Source organism: Maylandia zebra, linkage group LG5 (genome assembly GCF_041146795.1).
Source record: "Maylandia zebra isolate NMK-2024a linkage group LG5, Mzebra_GT3a, whole genome shotgun sequence".
Classification (NCBI taxonomy): Eukaryota; Metazoa; Chordata; class Actinopteri; order Cichliformes; family Cichlidae; genus Maylandia; species Maylandia zebra.
The window spans coordinates 40,567,756-40,590,705 of record NC_135171.1 but is presented as its reverse complement, the minus strand read 5'-3'; the positions used below and the strand labels follow the sequence as shown (position 1 = coordinate 40,590,705).

Here is a 22,950-nt window from a genome sequence, read left to right as displayed (position 1 = left end):
CAATATGATTGGACAGTCGTTGTTTACAGCGAGCATATCATATTGAGCAGGCCGAGCTTTGATAAATCTGAGCAGCATCCAACTGTTCTATATCCGTCCGTCCAAGTCAGGTCAATGGAGGGGGGCTGAAGGCTGTCCCAGCTGTCATGTCGAAGATTTTGTACCTGCAAACATTTCATGGCTCAGTCGGCGTCATCATGTTTTGGTTTTGTGGTCGATGTTGAGTCACGATTACAAAATGCTTCCAAAATCGTAGAGTTTGGTTTGAGGTACTTACCAGGCGTTGCCTCTGCGTCCAGGTTAGAGTTTCTCTCCAGGGAAAGTTTGTGTTTCAGAATTGCTTTCCACCGTCTCCTTATTGATTAGACGAAAGCGGCATAAACAAAACCTGGTAGGTAGAATGAGAAGAAAAACAGACTATAGTGGTGACTCAGACTCACACACTCGTTTTCTCGCCGAGCTAATTAAATTCACACTTGAGCGCTCACATCCCTGACTTTATGATGCCGACACCGGGAACAGAAATAGGGTGGCTGTAATAGTCCAACCGTCGTTCACCCTGCAACAAATGAAGCTGGATTTAGACGTACATAAACATACCTCGCTTAGAAGTGTCCTGTTTGTTTTTTATACCATCTGTATGGCCGTTCTTCCTGAGTAACACTGAAAAGGAAGAATTAACCCTGAAGCGAGCTCACCGAGCTGCAGGCCTCAGGAGGACCGACCTCAGCAGCTTCCTGTTCTCACTGCTCAGGCTCTCATGTCTGAGTGGACGGGGACGGCGTGTGACTCATCAGGTCATGTGATTGGATGTGTTACGCGTCACTTTGATGTGTGTCTGAAAACATACTGTAAATGATCTAAAATAATTCCCACAGAAAAGAGCTGCATAGTATAAAACAAAAGCCCAGGTTTGTGTTGCTCGTCTCTGCTTTTTATTTATTCACTGGTCGCACCGTTTGCAGTCTTCTGCTGTGATCCGTGGATCCTGAATCCTGCCAGAGGGCATCGGGGGAACAGCTGCCGGGTCCTTTCAAGCTCTTGGGGTCTTCCTGAGGCAGCGCCGGGTGCACACCTCCTGTCAGCGGGGCAGATTAGGCTCAGTGATGTGCTGAGCTGTGTTCGTGGCCTTATCGTCCATGCTGTATCACACGATGAAGCCACCTGTCAGAGGGAGCTCCAGAAAAGTCACCTGGGGTTTAAGGGGTCAGTATGAAGGTCTTTAAATGCCTGAGGTACAAAATCCGTGGTGGACTTGCAGTTTGAAGCTACTCACCACTGAGTTGTTGATGAACGTCAGAGCTTGATGCTTCATGGTGTGGACCAAGTGTAAAAACCTCAGGCTGAAACTGACACCGGTGATCTAAGGAGGGCAATAAAACGCCGGCTGTAGTCCTGCTGAAATGTCAGCTGCATAATAAGTGGAGCGTGGCGAGCGTTCGCTGGATACTCGTTAGTGTTGTCACACACGGAGCGCTAATGAAAGGCTGTTAACTGTAAAAGGCTGCGGAACAAAGGGAGTCGTGGTCGCGGACCAGAGCGGGGAACACGCCTGCTGCAGGAACGTGGGTCAAACCCACAAACGAGAAACTGTTCGACATGAACAGGCGGGAGAGAGAGGCGTGAAACGGCCGCAAGACAACAGGAGACGATGGAGAGTGAAGAGAGCATGAGTGTGAAAAGTCAGTGAGAGCAGAGAAAGGACAAGTTCCCTCTAACAAAGGCAGGAAACCAGAGCGAGGACGACTGCGGCAGACTGATTTATGGAGCTCACAGATGATGCAACCAAGTGATGCGAAGGTGGACAGCTGAGGTGAAGAAGAGTGGCAGGAGCGAGTGTTTGATGACGAGCCAGAGAATGGATAATAATCTGAATAATGTTGGCAACTGGCTTCTTCTCAGATAGTGTTTACTCACACGCCGCCTGCCAGTGAGCACAGAGGATTGTGGGTAAGGACTATGGCACAGTAAGATCCTGAACACAGACACGTTAAAGGCTGCAGAAATCCATGAGAGTGAGGATGATGCAGAGGAGTCTGTTTATGTTTAGGCACCTGAAGTCAGCACGCCACAAACTGCAGTTCCTCTGATGACCACACGAGGCTGGCCCCCAGAGTGCGTCCACCCCACAGACCCTCACGTTAAAATGTTCAACTTTACAGCAGAAATGTAAATGCTGTGAAGCATTTTGTTGTTGTCGTTTCGTGTCTGCTGTCTTTTTGCACCTCTTTGGCTTTTTTCGTGTCATTTAATACACGTTTCTTGTCGTCAGCGCAGAGGAGGGAGGGTGGATGAGCTGGACAAAGGATGATGACGATGAAGCTGTCAGGCGGGAGGAAACGAGGAAGAGCTCAGAGGAGGTTCGTGGATGTAGTGAAGGAGCACAGAGGAGGATGCTGGGAGAGGAGGTGGTGACGCCTGCGTCTGAGGTCATTTCCTGTTTTTTCTTTCTTTTTCTGTTTGTTCTGTTGTTTATCTTTTCCAAGCTCGTGTTTTATTTCGTTTTCAGGTCATCTTCAGTTTCTTTGACATTCTGTTTGTGTTTTTGTATTTCTCATACTGATGTTTTTTTTTCTCTGCTGACATTTTGCATCTTTCTGTTGTTTTTGTGACTTTTGTGCATTTTTCTTCCTTCTGCTGTTTTGTCTCATTTACATCTTTTACCTCTTAGCCGCTGAGCTGTGTCTTTTTCTCGTTGGTGTCTTTTTCTTTCTTGTGTCGTTTTCTGCTTGTAGAGTCGCTGACTTTGGTGCTTGTTTGTCTTCTTGCTGTAATTGTGTTTCTCCCACTCACCGTGTGGTTGTTTCTGGGTTGTTTAGAGTCTTTTGTGATAGTTTTGCACCTTTTCTTGCATTTTCTGTCTGCCTCTGGTCACTTTGTGCAGTTTTGCGACTCAGACATCAGAACAAAAAAAAATGGCAATAAAAGCAAAAAAAAGTGTTCAGAAACTGAAGGAGACACAAAATAAAATACTGTGAAACAACTGGAGATGTTATAAAGGGAAAAGAAATGCACGACAGCAAAGCTGAGAACTACAGAGGCGGTCAGGTATATATTTTTGAACACACATATAACCTATGAGCTCGTTCATAATTTAAGCTCCTGTGGAGCAGGTGGAGGAAAATGTCTCCGCAGTGACGTCAGCAGAGTCTGAAACTATAGATTCAATTATATGGTTTGAACCGAGAGCCGGCTGGACACGACTGTCATTACATTGATTCTGCTCCTGCAGCCACAGTCCATTTAAAGTAAAAGGAAATTACGGTGCACTGCGAGCGGGGCGCTGTCATTTCTGCTCTGCTTGTGTGTTTGACACACGTGCACGCACTGTCACATCTGCGTGCACGTGCAGCACGTGTGGATTTACGGAAATTGCTCAAACCCGCCGTCGCGGGCGTCCGAGCGAGCCTGTCAAATGATGCCAAGTGACGCACGGCGCAGCTGTAGTCAAGGAGATTTGCTTCAGATTTAGCACTCTGTGGATGCGAGCAATAAATAAATAAATAACAGCAGGGCGGCCGGGTGGTTCAAGAGGCCATCGGTTACATTAAAGGTCACCCCGTCGCAGCTTCGATCCGGCTCAGCCATCCGTCCCATTATTACCACAGCAATAATCCAGTAATCTGCTAATCAGGAGCTGTTCGGGCACAGCGTGGAAAACTGAGAAGCAATAAAATGGTAAGTAATTTGCAGATAAACACATGTGACTCAAAGTGTTACTATAGCCTTCTGTCTCACTGAAAAGATGCCCACTTTCCTCAGAAAATCCACAAATAAAGCTAGAAATGTTTTCCAGAGGATCGAACACAGAAACGGGAAGCAGTCCAAATCCTTTTCTTTTAAACAAACATCTTCCAAAGTGTCTGCATCAAACGATTATCAGAATCAGAATCAGAATCAGAATACTTTATTGATCCCTGGGGGAAATTATTTTTTGTTACAGTGCTCCAAAAAATAATTTCCCCCAGGGATTAATACCCCTCTGTGATATTTGTAACGATACTTAAAGCAGACTGTCATCTTTAATTAGGACCACGGCTGTCTTCAGTTTATAATCAGCCTCTTTAAATGGAGACGAGTCCTCTGTGGACGAATTTCAATCAGTAAAGACTCGTTTGAAAGTGTGATATTATTCTGTTATTATATGTTACCTTATAGATGTAATCAAAATAGTTGAATTATGATATTGTTGTAGATCATATTATACCCTTTAAAATAGAGTGTGTGATCTGTATGTAGTTTAGTTCTCATTATACTTTTGAGTTAACAGAACATATTCACATATTAGTTCATTAGATAAATGTGCATCACTCTGTATCCTTGATCTGCTGGGAATGTGTTACACTGTTTTCTTGACATGCTTAATTGTTGAATCATGAAGAGAAGGTTGTAAGCAGGAGACTCTGTGTCTAAAGACAGGGGAGATAGACAGACCACATTCCACACCCCCACCTTACAGAAAGCAGAGAAACAACTGCCGAGGTCATAACTTAGGCGCTGTAACAGAGAAAAAATGTGATGTTTTGGCTTTTACGACTAGCTGGGGGCCACTAGAGACTATAAAAAGCTGAGCAACCCGTCACCATTTTGAGACATGTGCCTGACCCTCTGGTAGCATCTCTCCCGTCCGGACGTTGTAATGCTCTGACTGTTGAATTGTATGGAAATAAATGATTGTTGATTGAGCATTGATACACCGAGTATTGTCCCTCCTTCAGCCCAAAGATTCAAAGAACTGCGTGTTTTCAACAAAAGGCATAAATATACATTAAGTGGTTTATTTGATGGCGCTGATGAAGAAGGTTTTGGTGATCAGACCACACAGTGAAGTCCTTATTTTAAGGCGACGATGGTGGTGGAGCTGTTTTTTATTTCAATTTAAATTATGTATGACATTAAGTCTCTTCTCACCTGAATGAGTGATGATTGAACAATTGAGCAATAATTGAACAGCACTCTGAACGCTGCCTCACTTACTTCCGTCCGACTTTCATCACAGAGCCAACGTCTGCACACTCGAGCTCCGAGATCTTGACACGTTCAAATATCACAAGATACTCGGCGAGTTCAGCTCAGACGCCGTCCCAGAGGTGAGCTTGGAAATCAGGCTGAATTCAAAGTGAAATTAATTTCACTGACTGAATATTCTGAGTGGAAACAGCCTGGCTGATTTTCTTTCTATTACCAACCACAGCAGTGCAAAACAGACTCGGCAGCTAATTAGGACCAAGCGTAAAAACATATTCATGCATTCATATTCATGTGGTAATGCAACACACAGTTTGCACTTCGTTTGGTGGCATCATTAATGTGCTGCTTACACACAGGTGTCAAACCTCCACACCTCATGCCTTTAGATTTTGCTTCCAAAGAGCCGGACTGTCTTTTTTGTTTTGTTTTTTTTTTTGTTTTTTTAAGTGAGTTCTCCAAATTTCACAACTCTTTTTCCGTCCTGACTCATTTGAAAGTATATTCTTTTGTTTATGAACCTTTGAGTCATTCAAGGTCAAAACGCCTAACTCACTGGAAGAGCCAGTGTTGCATCTACGCATAAGATCAACCTAAAACCTAATCAATGTTAAATTAGATCTAAATTAGATCAAAGATAACGCAGTTTGATGAAAAATAGTATTTTTGCACCAACACAGTGACTCCCAAAGAGCTTTTAGCCTGTAACCTGTTATATCTCTGCAGCGTGTGCAGTGTGTCCTTAAACACGTGAAGAAACTGAAGACGTGGAAGAGTAAATGAACAGCATCTGAAATTCATGTTCTTAAGAAACGGGAAGAAATCCGGCAAAGCCCTGACACAGGACCTGAGAGATGATCTGCACGTTTAGCTGATTATCAGAAATGTCTCAGTGACTGGCAGCTGTCAGGAAGCCGTTCTTAATAAAGGAAAACTGAGGCATGAAAATTATACAAGAACTGAACTGAAGATCAGAGGAACAGGTCTGATGGAGAGATGGATCCACATAATGGTCAGTATGTAGGAGGAGGTCCAACACTGAGAGTCTGCAGCCATCTGTGAGGCCGGGCGGAGGCTCTGTCATGGTTTCAGCATCATGTCAGTCAGTGGTTTTGGAGATCTTTAATAAACTGATGAATTATGAACTCAGAAAAGGACCACCAGAGTCTGATCTGCTATCTGTAAACTTTGATTTTCAGCAGGACAATGATGCCAAACCCTGGCAGTGCAGTGAAATAAAGTGGATATAAAACACACACAGTATCAGTCGTGGATGGGCCCCCCCAGAGCCCGGGCCCCAGCATTACTGAAGCAGTGTGGGATCATCCTGACAGAGACATCCTGTCCTTGAAAATGTTTCTAGGCGACCTTCACGACTCTGACTTTAAACACAACGCCTCTCATCCATTGACCGCACCTCTCAAGCATCATCTTTGTGTAATGTGTGGAAATGTAAAGTTTCCATGACTTCTTTATTACTTTTTTCCATTAGAAACGAGCCCACTTCAACCCCAACGTCCAAACCAGCTTTCTGATTCTGAAATCTCGACCCTCTAAGGGACGATAAAACACGCGCAGACGAGTCCTCTGCGTCTGCAGCGCTCCTGGTGTGGGCAAAGAGGTACTGCAACAACATCCATCACAACATCCATCTCTCTCCTCCTCTCTCTCTCCCTCTCTCGGTCCCTCCCCCTTCTCCTTCTTGCTGTTACCGGACAGACCGGAGCAGCATCCCCGCGGTACTGTAGCCAGGCTTCCTTCAGCTGTTCCCGCTGCACCTGCGTGAGCCGCTCGCCCCTTAAGTGAAGCGAACCCACAGCGCGATCACAGCAGCGGTGCGTGGAACCCGGAGAGGAGGAGACGCGAGTGACCGTGGCCGGGATGAAGCAGGAGCGCACGGACCGTTTCCTCCGGTAAAAGAGCGTAGCAGGAGCCTGGACATCACCGGCGGGAAGCGGAGGCGGAGGAGGGGGGGAATTCGGGGATACAGCCATGGCGACGGGAGGAGGAGGCGGAGGTGGAGGAGTGAGGCGCAGGAGGAGGAAAGCGGGGCTCCCGGGGTTCTGCTGGAAGACCTGCTACTTCCCGCTTTTGTTCTGGGTCGTTTCCGCGTGCGGGGAGGAGAAGACGTTCATCGTGGAGGTGAGTGAGGAGGTGTGCGTGCGTGTGTTAACGTGGGGTAAACACCCACGCCGTCATCACTCCCCGCGTTAACGCGCGCAGGCTGGAGCAGAGAGTCGTGCGGTCCTCGGGATGTTTTTCACGTCCGTGCCCCCCCCCCCCAAAAAAAAAAATCATCTCCCTCCCCAGCCTCGAACCTCACTCTAAAGTGACAGCCCCCCACCCCCCGGGAGTCAGAGAGGGTCTTTTGTTCCCATCCTGGGGGGATGCCCGCTGCCTTTACTCGTGAACGCTCCTGGTAGTTTTTTGTCTCGTCACGCGTGGATCGCAGATATCTGGCTGTCCTCCTCCTCTGGCTGTGTGGAGGAGGTGGAGGAGGAGTAGGTCCTAAATGATGAAGCAAGTGTGAGAAACTCTCGGCTGGGACACGCGCGTTTTGGGGGAGCTGATGGACAGCTGTTAACCCCCCCCCCCCCCCCCCCCCCCAATCATCCCCTAATTAGAACTGAGGGTGAATGTGCGCGTGCAGGAGAGCGCGCGTGGCACCAGTCAATAAATGATGAGCGCGTACAGTGAACAAAGCTCCAGCAGCACAGCGAGCCCCTTCCCTCGGCCTCCACACTCCAAATATAGCCTCCCTCCATAATTCATGGAGCTGGCTGGGAGTCGGAGGAGAGGTGCGCGCGGATGCTCAGACCTGTTCTGCTCGTGCACGAGGGCCGGGCTTTGTCTCGGGCCGCACAGAAAGTTCAAGTGTGGAGAGCGCACGTGCGGTCCTGCGATGTTTGCTGAGAGGCAGGATGATACCTGGCTGAGCGTTTGGGTCACGCGTGATGAGAGTGGGTGTTTTCGGCGCGTGGTCTTTGTGAAGTGACACTTTGGTAGAGACAAAGGGGCGCCCGTGGCTGTGCCGCGCGCGGCTGTGAAGTCACAGACCCGTCTGAGCTGCAGCGGTTCCAACTGAGACAAACAACCAATGAGCCGTGCCGCCCCCCCCCCCCCCCCCCCCCCCCACACACACACACACACACAAACCCGCACCATCGTGACGTGTCGCAGAGCTGAAGGTGAAGTCTTTGTTTAAGGCTCCACAAACCCGAAATATTGTAATGACGCTGATGTGTGATGAACAGAAACACACGTCTCCTCTGACCCGCGGAGCTCTGCAGATATTTGTCTCTTTTTATTTTCCAACATTTTCTTATAAAGAAATAAAAATAACAAAAATGAATACGAGTTACTCAGGACGGTGTTTGTTTCAGCTGCGTTTACTCAACACATGCTGCAAAAACATTATCAATACTCTCAGAATAGTTGTTCAGTTTCATTTGAATGCCTTTCCACAAATGTTCCCCTAACATCTCGCTGAAAACTTAAAAGCCCTCTAAATTTTAAATGTTAGTGACTTCATGGAATAAAATGGAATCTGGTCTTTTTCATTGTTTTTTCATGGAAAAAATAAACATCAACGACTTTTTATCAGTTTTTAAAAGTCACCGCTGTTTGCCTTGTTTAAGTTTCAGCTGCCTTTGGTCAACATTAAATGTTCGATGTGACATACAGTCTGTACCAAACACAGACTGTATGTAAAAGATGGAAGCAGCCACAGCATTTTTAAGCTGTGGCTTTCTGACTTCGCCATGTTAGTTTTCATGGAGCCACAAGTGGCCACATGTGTTTCGCAGTAGTGGATTACTAAATTATCAATACTAGCTATCTTAGTTAACAAGCTGCATCCATAGGCTGTCAATCAGAGAGGCCACGCCTCTAATAATGCAAAGTTTAAACCTTCATTCAATCTAAGCAGATGAAAAACAACAGATGTTATTTATAAAAACATTTTCAGGTCCTCTACAGTTGTTCTGAAAGTATTTATTTATTTATATATATCAGGCTGTAAACAAGTTTATTTGAGCCTATTTATTGCAGCCTCTGCTGGACGTTGGAGGAACTGCAGTTTTTGGCAGTTCATCACGTCATTTGTTTCTTACTGTTAAAATCGATGCATTGTTTATATTGTTTGCTAAGTTTTTGGGGGTTTTTTACATTTTGAGGCTTAACAAACAACATGTTTGTGCAGCAGCTTATTGCAACATGCCGTTAAGTTTCAGGTTTAAACGACTTCTAGCAGCGGTGTAAATAAGTGCACGTATGTGCCCTGAACTCTAAACTGGTACTTTCAGGATTACAGGGTTATTTTAGAAACAACTGTCAGATATGAGTGTTTATTTGGAGGACGCGGTCGGGGCTGAGAAAACCACTGAAGCTCGAACTACTGAAACCCCTGCAGGGAAGACGTGGGGAGGCAGCGGACGTGGAACCGGGTGACTCCTAACAGCTTCGGTCTTGAAGCTCCAGCCGTCACATGGATTGTGGAAGTTGTTTGATTGCTGATGTTGTGTGCGTGTGTGTTTCTGCCTGAGCATGCTGAAGTCTTTGTGTGACAGCTGAGGCTGCAGAGGTCACATCTGTGCAGGCCTTCATGTTTTTCTGGGAAGCTTTTGATCACGTCACAGGTGCCGTTTATTCATGTGTCTGCTTCACATGCTGCTGCTCATCATGTGAAAGTTTGAAATTGTGAGTTCTCCTGCTGGGATGTAATGAGGTTTGCAGTCTCAGTACTTGGAGGTTTGGGAGGAAGGCTGTGCCGTGAGTCTGTATTAGCTCGTTTGATGAAAACGATGCGTTTCCTGATATTTCTAATCCCGCAAAGAAAAGCGAAGCTTATATTTAATTAGTGAACACACAATGTTAAAATTAAAGCTAATTCTAAAACAAAAGGGCTTTACTTTAATTTCATTCTCATTAAACGCCCTCTCAGGGTGAAAGAGAAGCAAACGAAGCAGAGGGTTATTCCGCACACTTCTGTCAGCAAACCCCCCGAACACTGGTGCAAAATGTAATAAAGAAATTGCAAGTTTACGCTGAATCACAATTTCCAAGTTCTCCATATTAAAAACATTTGGTCTCACCCTGAAATACACAGGCACATTTATTTTGTCTTTGCAACTTAAAGTGACTGCCTTCAAATAAATACTGATGCCTTTAAATAAATGAATGACATTTAGCTACTCCAGCCTTAAATATACTTCTCTATGCAGGAGAAATCCTGTGACATCACTGATGTGAAAACAAAACACTAGAAAGCTTCGTTTTGCTCATTTCTAACCATGAAATGTTGCATATTGATGACTTCAAAGAGAGCAATTAATAGATGAATTAAATAAATAAAGTTTTTAAATGGATTGTTTTGCATGGATGAACTTTTTCTTCATTATAGAGACATTAACCTCCTAAGACCTGAACTCTTCCACTGCATTCATTTTTAATTTCTCTTTGATATTTGGGCTGATTGGGGCCCGATGAATGTAAAAACAAAGAATTACCAGATTTTATTTTTTACCTTATTTTTGTTTTTAAGAAAAATAAGAGCCACATATGAGGATATTCGTTTAAGATTTTGATAGAACAGTAGCAGCATAATGTCCTCGTAGGTGGATATCACGCCCTTCTAGAGCAAAATTGAGTATTTTGGTCTAAATAACCCAAAATGTGTGGACGCCAGGTCCTAGGAGGTTAAAGCTCTTAATGACGTTCTACCTTAAATGGTAAAAACACGGAATTGAGTTTTTATTTAACGGTTCTTCTTGAAAAAATCTTTTAAAAATGCAAATAAATGAATAAATGCAGATGTGAAAACCACCACAGAAGCACTCATTGAACTAGTATCATATTTACAGTTAGTTCATTCTGATTAGCGCATGCAGTGACACTTATAGTTCATTTTCTTAATTTACCAGTTAATAATGATGAAGTGGCAGATCGTGAATAAATGAATGAATGAATTCAGCCTATTTTAAGTATTGCACACTGTCAGTTACTCAAATTAAATTCATTGTTTCTCCACATGAGATTATTAATATGTCACCTGTTAATGTTGATATTTCACTTGCACTGCATGAGGTAATTCCTCAACTTTAATTTTCCTTTGTTCGTGCTCACAACAAAACGGACGTGACGGGAAAACTGTTCATTTCAAATCAGCGCTGCAGTGATTACAGTGACTCATAGCCAGGCTTCAGATGTCCTCGTTGGCACGCAAAAACATGAAGACCTCTGGGTTTGAGGCTGGGTGACTGTGGTTGATACGATGCCCTGCTTTCGCGATTCAAAGAAAAAGAAAGTTATCGATCTCTCGACACTCAGCCGTCACTCCGAACCCTTCGGCGCCTCGTGGCCGAGCAGCGACCTTCAGGCTGCCGCGGTGACACAAACACGCAGCCCTGCAGCGGTGGGCACGCCGCCGCTCAGGAGTGAAAACACAGATGCTTCTCTGTGCAGACAGGCAGAGAAAGAGGGGGAGCGGAGGCAGAAGGAGGCTGACTCGCTCGTCCGCGCTCCTTTGTCTGTTCGCCTGTTTACACAATTGGTCAAATTTCTGCAGCCTGCAAACCTACAAATGTGTTTCAATCCAAGGATTTGCGACTAGAAGAAACAAACAACTGTTGTGTGGGCCGGCGCTGCTGCTGCTGTTGTGCTGCTGCTTCATAAACAGATGATTAACCCAGTGTTAACCAATGTCAGGTTAGCAGCCAATCAGCTGAGTCACTGTTAAACAAAAGATGTTTCTGGGTGCTGAAGACACTGAGCGGTGCAGCGTAACATTCATGCCCCTTTGATTCAAAGTATCTTTGCTGGGATTATAACGCTGTGGATGTGGATAATGACACCAGTGGTGGTGACGTGGCAGAAATAATGTGAAGATGACGATGAGGAGAACGTCCAGGCCTAGTTATCGTGATGGCAGCGGTTTGTTGTTATGACGGGGAAAGCACGTTTCCAAACCTCTCTAGGTTTTTGTTTTTCTCTGCCTCCCTGGAGGAGAGGAGCGCTGGGGGGGAGCGCCGTCCCTGGAGGCTTATAAACACCACATTACACCTGAGAAATGGGCTAAACGAGCCTGCTGTGCTGTACTTACCCGAGCCCTGTGTGGGCGGGTGTGAATTCGCACCTGTTATCGATAAGCTTTGTCCCGATTTGCCATCGCTGGAGTGAAGTGCCGACGTTATTCTTCAGAGTTTCCCGATCCACAGTGTTGCCTCGGTCTTCCTCTCTCCCGTCCATCTCCCTCCTCAGCCATTGTCTTCCTCATTGTCTTCCCTTTGCCGTTCGCTCGGTGCGAGCTGCAGCTGTAAATAAGAGGAGTTGTCACTGTGCATTTGATGAGGGTATTGTTCTGTCGGGGTGCAGCGAGCCGAGGACAAACTACATTTGAGGAGCCGTTTAAAGGACTTGGAAGCAGAGATGCGGTGGATGGTTGGCTCAGCTGAACTCAATCAACCTGCCCTGTTTAATAATTTACGTGCTTTTCAAACCGCCATGATATAAATTCATAATATGCACGACTGCCTGATGTGCTGCTCCTTCTGTGCACAGTCTGATGTGTCACTGGCAGAGGAAGGACTGTCACCGGTCCTCGCTGTCGTGATTGACTGGCAGAGCTTCTTAATGTTCTCAGCAGGATCACAGCGTGTTCACACATAAATGCCTTTTGCCAAACCTTTCCAGGTATACATCAGCAGCAGTGTCTTGACACATTAGCCATGTTTACATGGACGCGCTTAACCGGATCAAAGGTCTGATGGGAATAAAAATGCTTTATGTAAACAAGCCAGTCAGAAGATTTTCAACATTTCCAGGTGGTTGCGTCAATCATTAATTGGATTTGTGCAAACACTTCTTCTCATGTTTGGAGAGAATTTATCCTTACGGTGCAGGTCAGTTAGTTTAGTGGTAGACGTGGTGGGAGTGACAGAAAACTGGTCTGTGTTAGTGTGAGAAATCCTGACAGTCGGAAATCACAACTTCTACTATTTCTGGGAAGATGGACAATTCTGCACGTATCAGAATTATTGAATCTGTTGAAACCTTTGATCCACAAAACGCTCGTCAGGATCGGATCACCTTGAAGCTCTAATCTCAGTTTTAATCAGATTGTGCACGCGTAAACATGGCTGCCATCCAGGGAAACGGCCCCCGGCGGGAGCTAACGTCTACAAAGACGCATCGGTCTCACGACGCGAGAGAGGCGGCACAACGACGTCTGAAAGTTCCAAATATTTTCAGATCTCGATTAATTGCTTGGATCATAAATGCGACTTCCAGGAAGTAAACTGTAGTTTGTAATGCGACGATTGTGGTTGCACCAATGCACAAAAACCGAGACGTGCTGTTGACATCTCAGCTTCTTCGTTGTGTTTCCGTAAATGTTCATGAAATGTGAAAATGTGAAGTTTGATCTGTTTTTACTCCATATTTTTATTTTAACTTGTCATTTTACACCATGCACGGTCCCCTAATCTGGAGCTCTGAGCTGTTCCCTTATTTAATGCTGCAGAATCATTTGTCCCGTGCTACGGTCACATGGGGGGAAAAGGTCAGTGATCACAGTCAGATCGAAGGAGACAGGTGGAGACAGTCTGTCTCCCATCAGTTAAGTCAGTTTGATAATATGATTATTAACTGTGACAATCAGTGAAAACCACAAATCAGCAGTTATATGGAACCTTAAGCAGAACCCAGCTGTGTGGAACCCGTTCAGTCGAGTGCAAAGATGAGTTGTGTTCATCAGCACAAACTCAGATTAACTGCAAACCGTTTCCAGCGTGTCTGCGAGTGATTGCAGTCGGTCTGAGTCGCACCATGATGTTGTGGCGACAGGTTGCCTCTGACCTGTGCAGCTGCTTTATGATTGAAAGTATTAACTCAGAGATTGAAGATGCTGCACATTCAGATCCTTTAATATTCTGTTTTTTTAGCATCTTATGAACTTTTTAATGAAGGTTTATAAAATCAAGTTGCACACAAAGGGGCCTAACAATATTACAGAGGTTTTTCAGACACGATTCCCAGCACAGAGGCCGATTAATTCTCAGTCAGGTGGCTAATTGATTAAATCGAGTAATTGTTTCAGCATCCAGTAAAGCTGGTGTCGTGATGTAATCACAAGCGTAAACAGCAAAACACCAGCAGGACTTTAATGGAAAGCCATTGTGTAAGACATACAGCAGTCAAGAGGCTGTTAGATGGCTGTTAATACCACAGCACTGTGTTTTCTTGCATCATTAGGCTGCAGCTTTAGATGAGAGTCCTGCAGCGCGCTGGAGATGCTGAGCAGGACAGAAATGTGAGTGCCGTTCTAATTATAAATGAATCCGTGCGTGCGGCGAGTAAGAGCATCTTGCCTCTCCGCGAGTTCCCCGGGTGCGCCGCCGAAGGATTACGCTTGATCAGTGTGGCAGCGCAGGAAGAGGAAACAATTTCACACCAGGATGTGAACTTAATTACGCTCTGCGCCTGCAGCTGGGCGCATCATCCTGGTGTACCTCTGCAATGTGCATCGCTATCGTAAACTAACTGATCTGTTTGTCAGGAATTTTTACTGTGAACTTTCAAAAATAAAGCGAAAACACAGGCGTGACGCGCAGGGCTGTAAGCCTGTTATCTGATTATGGTGCGTCTGAACAGAGCTCAGAAGACTAGCATTTGGAAGCTGACAGCAGTTTGAACAAAGCAGAAGTACTTCCCACATCCCGTTGTCCATCACTCAGACCTCCTCTTCCCTTCTGCTTCATCCATCCATAAAATCTCCATTGATCTGTTGATAAATCTGTTCATCCATCTGTCCATCAATCCTGAGACGGCACTGCTGACATCGAGCCTTCGCTGCATGCTGAAACGATGCTGAAGTGATGCGGTCACATCTTTGCTGTTAGACGTTTTGGATCTTGCGTTATAAACTGGATTAGCAACGTACGCTTTGATCCGATTGATCCAACCGAAGTGCAAAAATCAAATCGCATAAAAATACCAGAGAAGCCGACCGTTCATCCCCACAACCCAGCGATCCGCCCCTCACACCGACCTGATCTACAATCTGAAGACCGAGGAACACATTTTAAGAAGTGCCTTATTTGGGGAAAACATAAAAGACGGTAGCTGCAGAACGAGAACAGCTTTGCTCATCGAGGTAGGAGGAGAACAGCAGCTTGTATAGTTGAACATGTGACTCGGCGGAGTGCACGTTTAAAATGAGCGTGAGCTCCATGGACCCTGTTGAACAGCCGCCCTGAACCCTTTTACATTCTCAGCCATTCCCTGCAGGTTGTGCATTAACTTTTTATCGAGTGGACATGAGCAGCTTCAGTCTTTCATCGGTTTTTATTTTTTAAAGCGGGCGCTTGGATTAAATTTAAATTTTCATGCAAATGACCTCTGAGCTGCTTTGGACCTGTTTCACTTTAGTTCTACGAACCTTTAATTCTTTATAACATTTGGTGTAAAATAATTCACTCTCACATAAACACAGTAGCCACTTCATCTAATAATGCATGGCTGCAGATACTTTATTAAATCTGATCTCAGTTCAGCGCTGTGTCTTTCATCATGTAATAAACGATTACTTTTTATGATGGCCTGTTCCTCAAACATCAGCGGGATCACATGTTTTATTGTCATGTGAGCACCAGCATGCATCAGAAGCATAAAATGATGCCGTCAGAATATACATGATAACTACAACAATAAATAAATGGGTAATAATCCTCGTGAGAGCAGCTTTAGGCAGTGAATGGATGGATACACCTGAGGCCTGTCAGACACCAAAATCACATTTTTATGTTGGTATATTTTAAGTTGCTTTGAAGTTTGAGAGCCGCGTTTTTACCATAACAGCTGAACTTGTTTCTTATTCATGCAATCTGTAAACAACGCTTAATAAAAGCTCAGCTGCTTAAAAATACGCTTATAAAGTTTGAAGCTTCAGTCAAAAGAAAAATGAAGTTTCGTTCCCGTTCCTCTCGTCATATCTTTCTCATCTGTAAATCTTCTGATTAAAAGCACCACAGAGGAGCTCGGCCTTTTCAAGCAACAACAAACATTTTACCAGAAATGACGCCTCAAAACGATAAATCTGCCGATGGTTGCTGATGGCTCCCCCGTCCCGTCTTCCAGTTGGATGTGGCCGGGATGGCCTGACAGGAGCATCACCGGTATAGCTGCGCACCTGAAGGGCTTTTTAAATTATTGAGGATGTTGTGGAGGTAAAGCTTCTGCTCCCGTTGACTCACGAGTCTCCTCCGTTTCCACAGCTTTGATTCACACCCTGACTGATGCTGGATTTTCGCTCACGCTCGCAGCTCTAGGGAAGTCGATCCATCGAGGCGGATGCATCTGAACGGCTGCTGGCCGCATTTCCACGAAACGTTTCTCAGATGTACTCGTGTGTGTTTTGCTGTTGTTGCGCAGCTGCTGCAGAGGTCTTCACTGTGCAGCGGGGAGAGGTACCTCCAGGGTTACCCCTGTGTTTTTGGTGTTCGCCCACATTACAGGGCCACATCTGCACAGAGACTTATGCTGCACAGCTAAGACTCACTCCATGTACGTCCAAACATATGAATATACATTTGTAATTATGTGACCAAAGCACTTGACGCGAACATTCAAACAGTGCTTATTATCGTGTCTGTTGCTGCTTTTCTAATATTACACTTCTGATTATCTAAGTGGACCTGTGCATTTTAGTAATTGGTTATATTCTGTCTCTTAGTTAGATTAATAAGCACCGGGTGGATTTATTAAGTTGATAACCAGCTTCATGTGACCACTTAGCCTGATTGCTGATGTTAGGATCAGATATATCCCGTGTATCTGGAGCCTGCTGTGTATTTCCTGTGGTGTTTTTCTTTTGTTGGTTTTGCAATGAGGTGATGATCCAGACACCAAAGGGGGCAGAACAACAGTTACAAAATCAAATACTTTATTTTCTGAAGTCTTGCAGTAAACAGAAGGTGCTGTGGGTGCGAGGCGGGATGTCCAAAAGTGGTGCAAAGGATCCGAACTCTGCAAATAAATTGGAAACAAGACAAAGACTGAGGGAGCGCGCTCAGACTAAACTCTCAGAGAAACAGAGAAAGGCTCCGGTGAAGTCAAAGGAGAACAAAGGATGTAAAAAAAAGAGAAGCCACATGAGGAGCTACCCTTCAAAGGAAGCGGATCCAAGATCACACAGAGGAGCAGTAAGAGGCAGACAGGAAGCACAGGAAGAGGAGCAACACCAGCCCTGGACTGGAGAAGGTGGCGATGTAGGAAAGCTGTTGTTTAACATCTCCCAGCTCTGCGTCTCCCTCCTCTCTGTCTGACAAAGGCGAGCAGCTACGCTACATCCTGCACGCTCTGATCGTCCGGCACGTGTGTCGCCGTGTACGTGGACGGCGTGTGAGCGTTATATGAAACCACAGACATGAGGTCATAGCTGTGAGCCCATCAGTCCCACCTGGGCGTTCCTCAAAAGGGTTTCATATTACATAAACACGAGTGTTTTCTAAGTTAGACGTCACGTTGAAGTGCAGCGTGTGAGTCCATGTGTGCTGCAATTGGTGTGATGGAGGAGTAATTATTTACTGTGAGATGTAAACAAACATTTCCTGAACATTCACAAACCTGTGAAAAGCTGCCGGCTCTGGAACATCTGACAATTTATGACCCTTGTTTTTGTGCTGGAGCGTCTGTAGCCTGCTCACTGTGGATGGTGCTGATCACAGTGTGTTTACATGTAAACGCAGAGGCACATAAAACCAGACCTGTTTTTCTGTGAGGGCAAAAAAGTGGCAATATTTACATGACTAAAAATAGGACAAATATGAGAAAACAACAAAATCAAGCAAAAAAAAAAAAATGTTGGTAACACTGACCTGTTTTCAGCACTAAATTTGTTTCCTCATTTTTAACGTGATGTCGCACATTTGTGTCTGGACTCATTTCAAAGTCACACTTTGAACATTTTGTCCGAAAATGACCATATTTGGACAGGAAGCCATGATAACTGCCAATCAGTGCTCAGGAACATCCAAATAAATCCACGCCTCACAGTTACCATGGGGCGTGGCCTTTTGTAGGACCCGCCCCACAGTAACTGTGAGAATCTGAGCTTCAGACTCACGGGGATTCTTGTGCATGCACTGATCTGATTATCTAAAACTTTGACCTTTCACATGAATGTTAGTTATGGAAGTCTTTATCAACAAATCGATCCAGCTGTGAGCTGAGCCGGGGGACAGCTGAGTGGAAAGAAAACCTCTCAGGTCCCACAGGGGGAACCTCCCAGAATGCATCGTGCCTGAAGAAGTGCTGTTATTTTCAGTTTGTGAAAGTTTGGCATTTGTGAGTCTGAGCACACTCGTCAGCAAACCCACTGCATACACCTGAAGCTCGGATTGGCCCCGTGGGAGTTTAACCTTTGACCTCTGCTGTGTTAGTCCTGCTTTCTATCAGTACAGCTCAGAGTCAGCATTTCTGAAGCTTGTGCTCACGCTCTCCTTCGAGTTGGCTTTCTCCTGAAGTTCTTCAGCTCACCGAGTCCGTCACTGAGTGATCGACAGATCCGACAACAGTTTGCATTGTTCTCTCTGAGCTGCCCTGCAGGGTGTTGGATTAAACCACTGACAGCGCTTTTGGCTCAGTCACGGATTTCTCTTCACGCGTTTAATGCATGAAGATGATCATCTTCAGTTTAATTTGATTTTTGGCCTCAAGGTCCGTTTATTCATGTCGTCTGATTTCTGTTCGTGGTGTGTGGGAAGAAGGGGAATTTAGTTTGCCCGTCCCTGTGAGCACAGACGCTGTTACTGAAACATGAAGCAGCAGCTTCTTCAGGCTGATCTGATGAACAAACGTCACAGAATGAAGCTTCACGGCTCAAAGTTAAGACATCAGGCCTCCACAGTCAGGGGTGAGAGGTGTTGTCCATAAAGGACATTAGCTCGGCTGACATCGTCCACTCACCAACCTCCTCTGTGGAGTCTAGGGGCCTGGCCAGGACAGAGCTGGCACTCATTACTAGTCTATTAATCTGTGTCTTGTCCCTCTCCATCAAACAACCACATAGAAGCCTGCAGAGGCCGTCGCTGTGTCGTAAAGTGTCCTCAGTCCCGACTCCCTAAAAGACGTCAGCGTGTCCTGCAGACAGAGCAGACCTGCAGATCTTTCATGCTGGTTTTCTGAAGCTTGAAGTGACAGTATTTGGAGGGTGGAGTACACAAGTACACACACACCTTTTAATCACCTCTAAGCAACAGATAATTAAAATCCTAGAATTTCGCCAAAACTGGAGGTCAGACTTTGTGGACGTGCTTTAAAATTTACTGCACAGCAGCCACATTATAGGTCAGATCATTTAATTACAAAGGCTCCAACAGCACAAACGGTCCAGTTCAGGGTCTCCAGTTAGCTAGCGGACCGCTAACAGCTACGGCCATCTTTGTCAGCACACCTGCCTCTCTCTGCGGTCATGCCGGCATCTTTCAGCCTCAATAAAGTTTAAATTGGGTGAATGAAATCCCGCTTTGCCACCTGAGATGTTGTATGAAGGGGAAATTAGCTACAAAGACCAAAACATGTTTATTTCTCCTGTAAATTTCAGGCATTTTAACATTGGGTCTGACTCACTGCTGCAGCCAGCCTCAAGTGGACATTAGAGGAACTGCAGTTTTGGGCGGCACAGCGTTGGCTCCATTTTTGAGCCCCAGAGGCTGCTTGGAACTGACCGAATGTTACTGCAATATGTTTTAGAGAGAGGCTTGGAAAGAGACGCGCGTCCTGCAGGGAAGTGTGTCCCTAATCAAAGTTGAGTGATAGATTTGTGTGTTTTCAACAAATCCGGGCATTTTATCAAGTGGAAAATGGAACCAGGATTTCTGTAATGAAGGTGCCAGTGTAGGTGTCAGGAGAGGAAAACAAGCACAGAATATAAAATATACCTTTAATTCTGCTAATTTGATTGTAATCTGGCTTTTGATGGTCCATCAGGGGGTGGGAGAGGTACAGGAGTACGGCGTGTGCTGGTTTTCTGAGGAAGCAGATAAACGAGCAAACCTGGTGATGAACATAAGTGAATACTGTCAACTTCAAACACTGAAACATAGAGAACAACAGGATGTGAGTAATCTGTAAGTCTCTGCACACAAGAGAAAGCTTCGTTCCATATTTATTTATTTTTCTATCAAGTCACATCAAATCAAAGCTTCCATCGAGGCTGCACGGCACCAACGGTTGGAGCTGGTGCCAGGAAGCCAAAAATAAAGCCCCCGTTCAGGCTTTTACAATCTCTTCAGGTGCCCCCTTCAAGCCACAGCACTCATATTCAGCTGACGGATGAGAAACACTCACAGCAGGCAGCGAGCGAGTGTGAGAAAGTGTGTGAGGGAAGCTTTGCTGAACATTTGTGACAAATGCATCCCCGGCGGCAGGGAGCTGTTGTTGTTGTGCTGCTGCGTAGATGGAGACGGCGAGGCTTCGCGATGGAGGAAAATGAAGCGTCTCTGTTGTACTGATAAAATGAATGCTTGAACAGCAGGTTTGTATGTTTGCGTGCACGGCCACAATCAGACCGACCCCCGAGCTTCCGAAATATTAGGAGAAGCTGTTTGGAATTTCTTTTTGATCATCTTCGGCCTCGTTGCCCTCATCTTTCTAAATTTCAGTTGTTTATTTGAATCCTTTATTGTTGCTGTTTTAAATCTGTTTTTGTTTTTTGTCGTTCTTGTTGTTATTGTGTTGTTCGTTGTAGTTTTAAGTGTCTTTGTTGTGTTTCTGTGTCTCTGCGTTGCCATTTTAAGTCTTTGTTCCTGTAATTTTGGATTTCTTTGTTGTAGTTTTCGGTGTTCAGAATTTCTTTGATGTCTGTTTTTATTTCAAGCGTTTGTTGCTGTTTGAGTCTTTGATGTTGTTGTTTTTCTTGTCTTTGTTCTTTCGTTGTTCTCTTGTCTGTTGTTGTTATTTTTGAGTCTTTGTTGCCGTATCTTTGAATCACGTTGCTGTCTCTTTGTTTCTGAGACTGTTGGATTTTGAGTGTGGTCATGTTTTGGGGGTTTCCTGTTTCATTTCAAGCTTGTTTCTTGTCACTTTGATTCCTTTAGTTGGCAGTTTGAGCGTCTCCGTTGTTGCTACAAACTGTAGTGGTTGACACATTTCCATGAAGAACTGGGACTGATGTAAAAATAATCTGCTAAATCAAACGTGGGCTGACTTCCTGTGGATAACAGAGTAGCTGAAAGCAGTTTTTTGTGGCTGGTTGAGGCTTTGTTGGCATTTTGAGCCTTTTTGTTACCGCGTGAGGTGCCTGTTGTGTTTTTGGGTTTCTGTGCTGACATGTTGAGTCTTTGTAGTTTTAAATCTGTTGTTTGGAGCCTCTCTATCATCATTTTGTGTCTCATTGTAGTTTGATTCTATCTGAAGACTTTTTTTATGTCACTAACGTGAATTATTTGAGTCAGTCTGGTTCCTGATGGTTGAACAGTTAGTGAGGGAGACGCATCGTCCTCATCCTGGGTGGAAATGATGTCCTCTTGTTTGTTTCTCGACTCAGTCGGTTTTTACAGTTTCCAGGGTGAAAGCCCTGACTTTGTACCACATGATGAATCTGATCGCATCAGGGATTTGTCTCTGGATCGTCTCCTGCTGCGTCTCGCTCGTCTAATCAGGCTGAAGAGGCAGAGTGCAGAAATGATGGGAATAAATTTCATTACCAAACATCTCAAATTCTTCCTCTTCACTCCGATCTTTGTTCTCCGAGGGAATCCTTTCTGACAAGACACAATGCCGACTTTTCATTTTCTGCACAAATATCAAATTGCAGCAGCAGACATTAGCTCTCTGGGACAGCGAGCGCTGATTTCATTCATTAATCACTCACCGCACGGCACCGCGCTCTGTTTTGACTCATAAATTGTGCTGTGGAATCATATTACTGAGCGTGGTGTTTGTAAAAACAGCAGAAGGTGAGTCCAAAAGGATTCACTTCCCTTTCCTGACATTTCTGATCAAACATCATCCCTGAATATTTTGGTGCTTTCATTTTCATGCTACAGTGAAAAGGGAAGCACTGGACCTCATGCTTTAGTGCAAACTGACGCTATCGTCTCTCTGCCATAGTTCAGACAGACTCACTTCCTTCCATTATGTGCATCACTGATACTGAACCAGTGCACAGTGCCAGCCGGTATGTGATGGCACCATGGGGAACCACTTTAAAACAGTTCTATGAGAAAGCTCCAAGTCTTAATAGGAATTATGGAAAATTTCCCATAGCATCAAAAAAATAATGATTTATTTTTTTAGGGGCATTTTAGAACTAAAATGCTAAAACATCTGCTTTTCAGATGTTTTAGGGTTAATATCAGGTCCTGTGGCTCCGTGAATGTGAACTCTGTAGAGTGGAATATGTGTGTGATCTCTCACAGTGGACTCTGAGGCCTGTGGAGACCACATGTGTGATATATTTTACTTACAGCTTCTCATACACAGAGAACACAACAGTCTTTAAAACAGTCCAGATTAAGTGAATAGCTTCAGAGAGATTAAAGCTGCAATATGAAAAACCTATATGAACGTCAGTGTGATATTCCTGACCACCGAGTACAAATGCAAACTAGAAAGAGCAGCTTTCTCCTAATATTACAGGCCTCTCGACTAACCTTTTGTCACGGCTGCACCAGCGTTAGGTGCACCCAAAATTTTCAGCCTTCATTTAATAAGTTACCGTATTTTTCGGACCATAAGGCACATTAAGCGAAACAAAACAGTCAGATGAGATAGCATAGGTAAGCATGTCTCCGAACAGGAGCCATTTTGTGGTCCTTATACACACATAATATAATATTACGTTGAATCACAGTACGTATCACTCCGCGAGGCTCCGTAATGCTCCAACAATCCATCAAGCGGTGCGGCTTCGTAGCTTAGCAAAGTCGAGCTAAAATGTTTTGACAGATTTCTGAGCGCCGTGTAGCACATGACATCAGTTCG

General features: G+C 44.9%; 1 protein-coding gene across 1 annotated transcript in view; it reads left to right on the top strand.

Annotated features, from left to right (window-relative positions):
• Positions 1-6,655: 6,655 nt before the first annotated feature.
• Positions 6,656-22,950, top strand: part of mmp24 (matrix metallopeptidase 24) — a 94,423-nt gene continuing 78,128 nt past the window's right edge. The window contains exon 1 of the mRNA XM_004558990.2: positions 6,656-7,110. Coding sequence (XP_004559047.1) covers positions 6,961-7,110 — 150 coding nt within the window. The 5' untranslated portion in view covers positions 6,656-6,960. The remainder of the gene's footprint in view (positions 7,111-22,950) is intronic.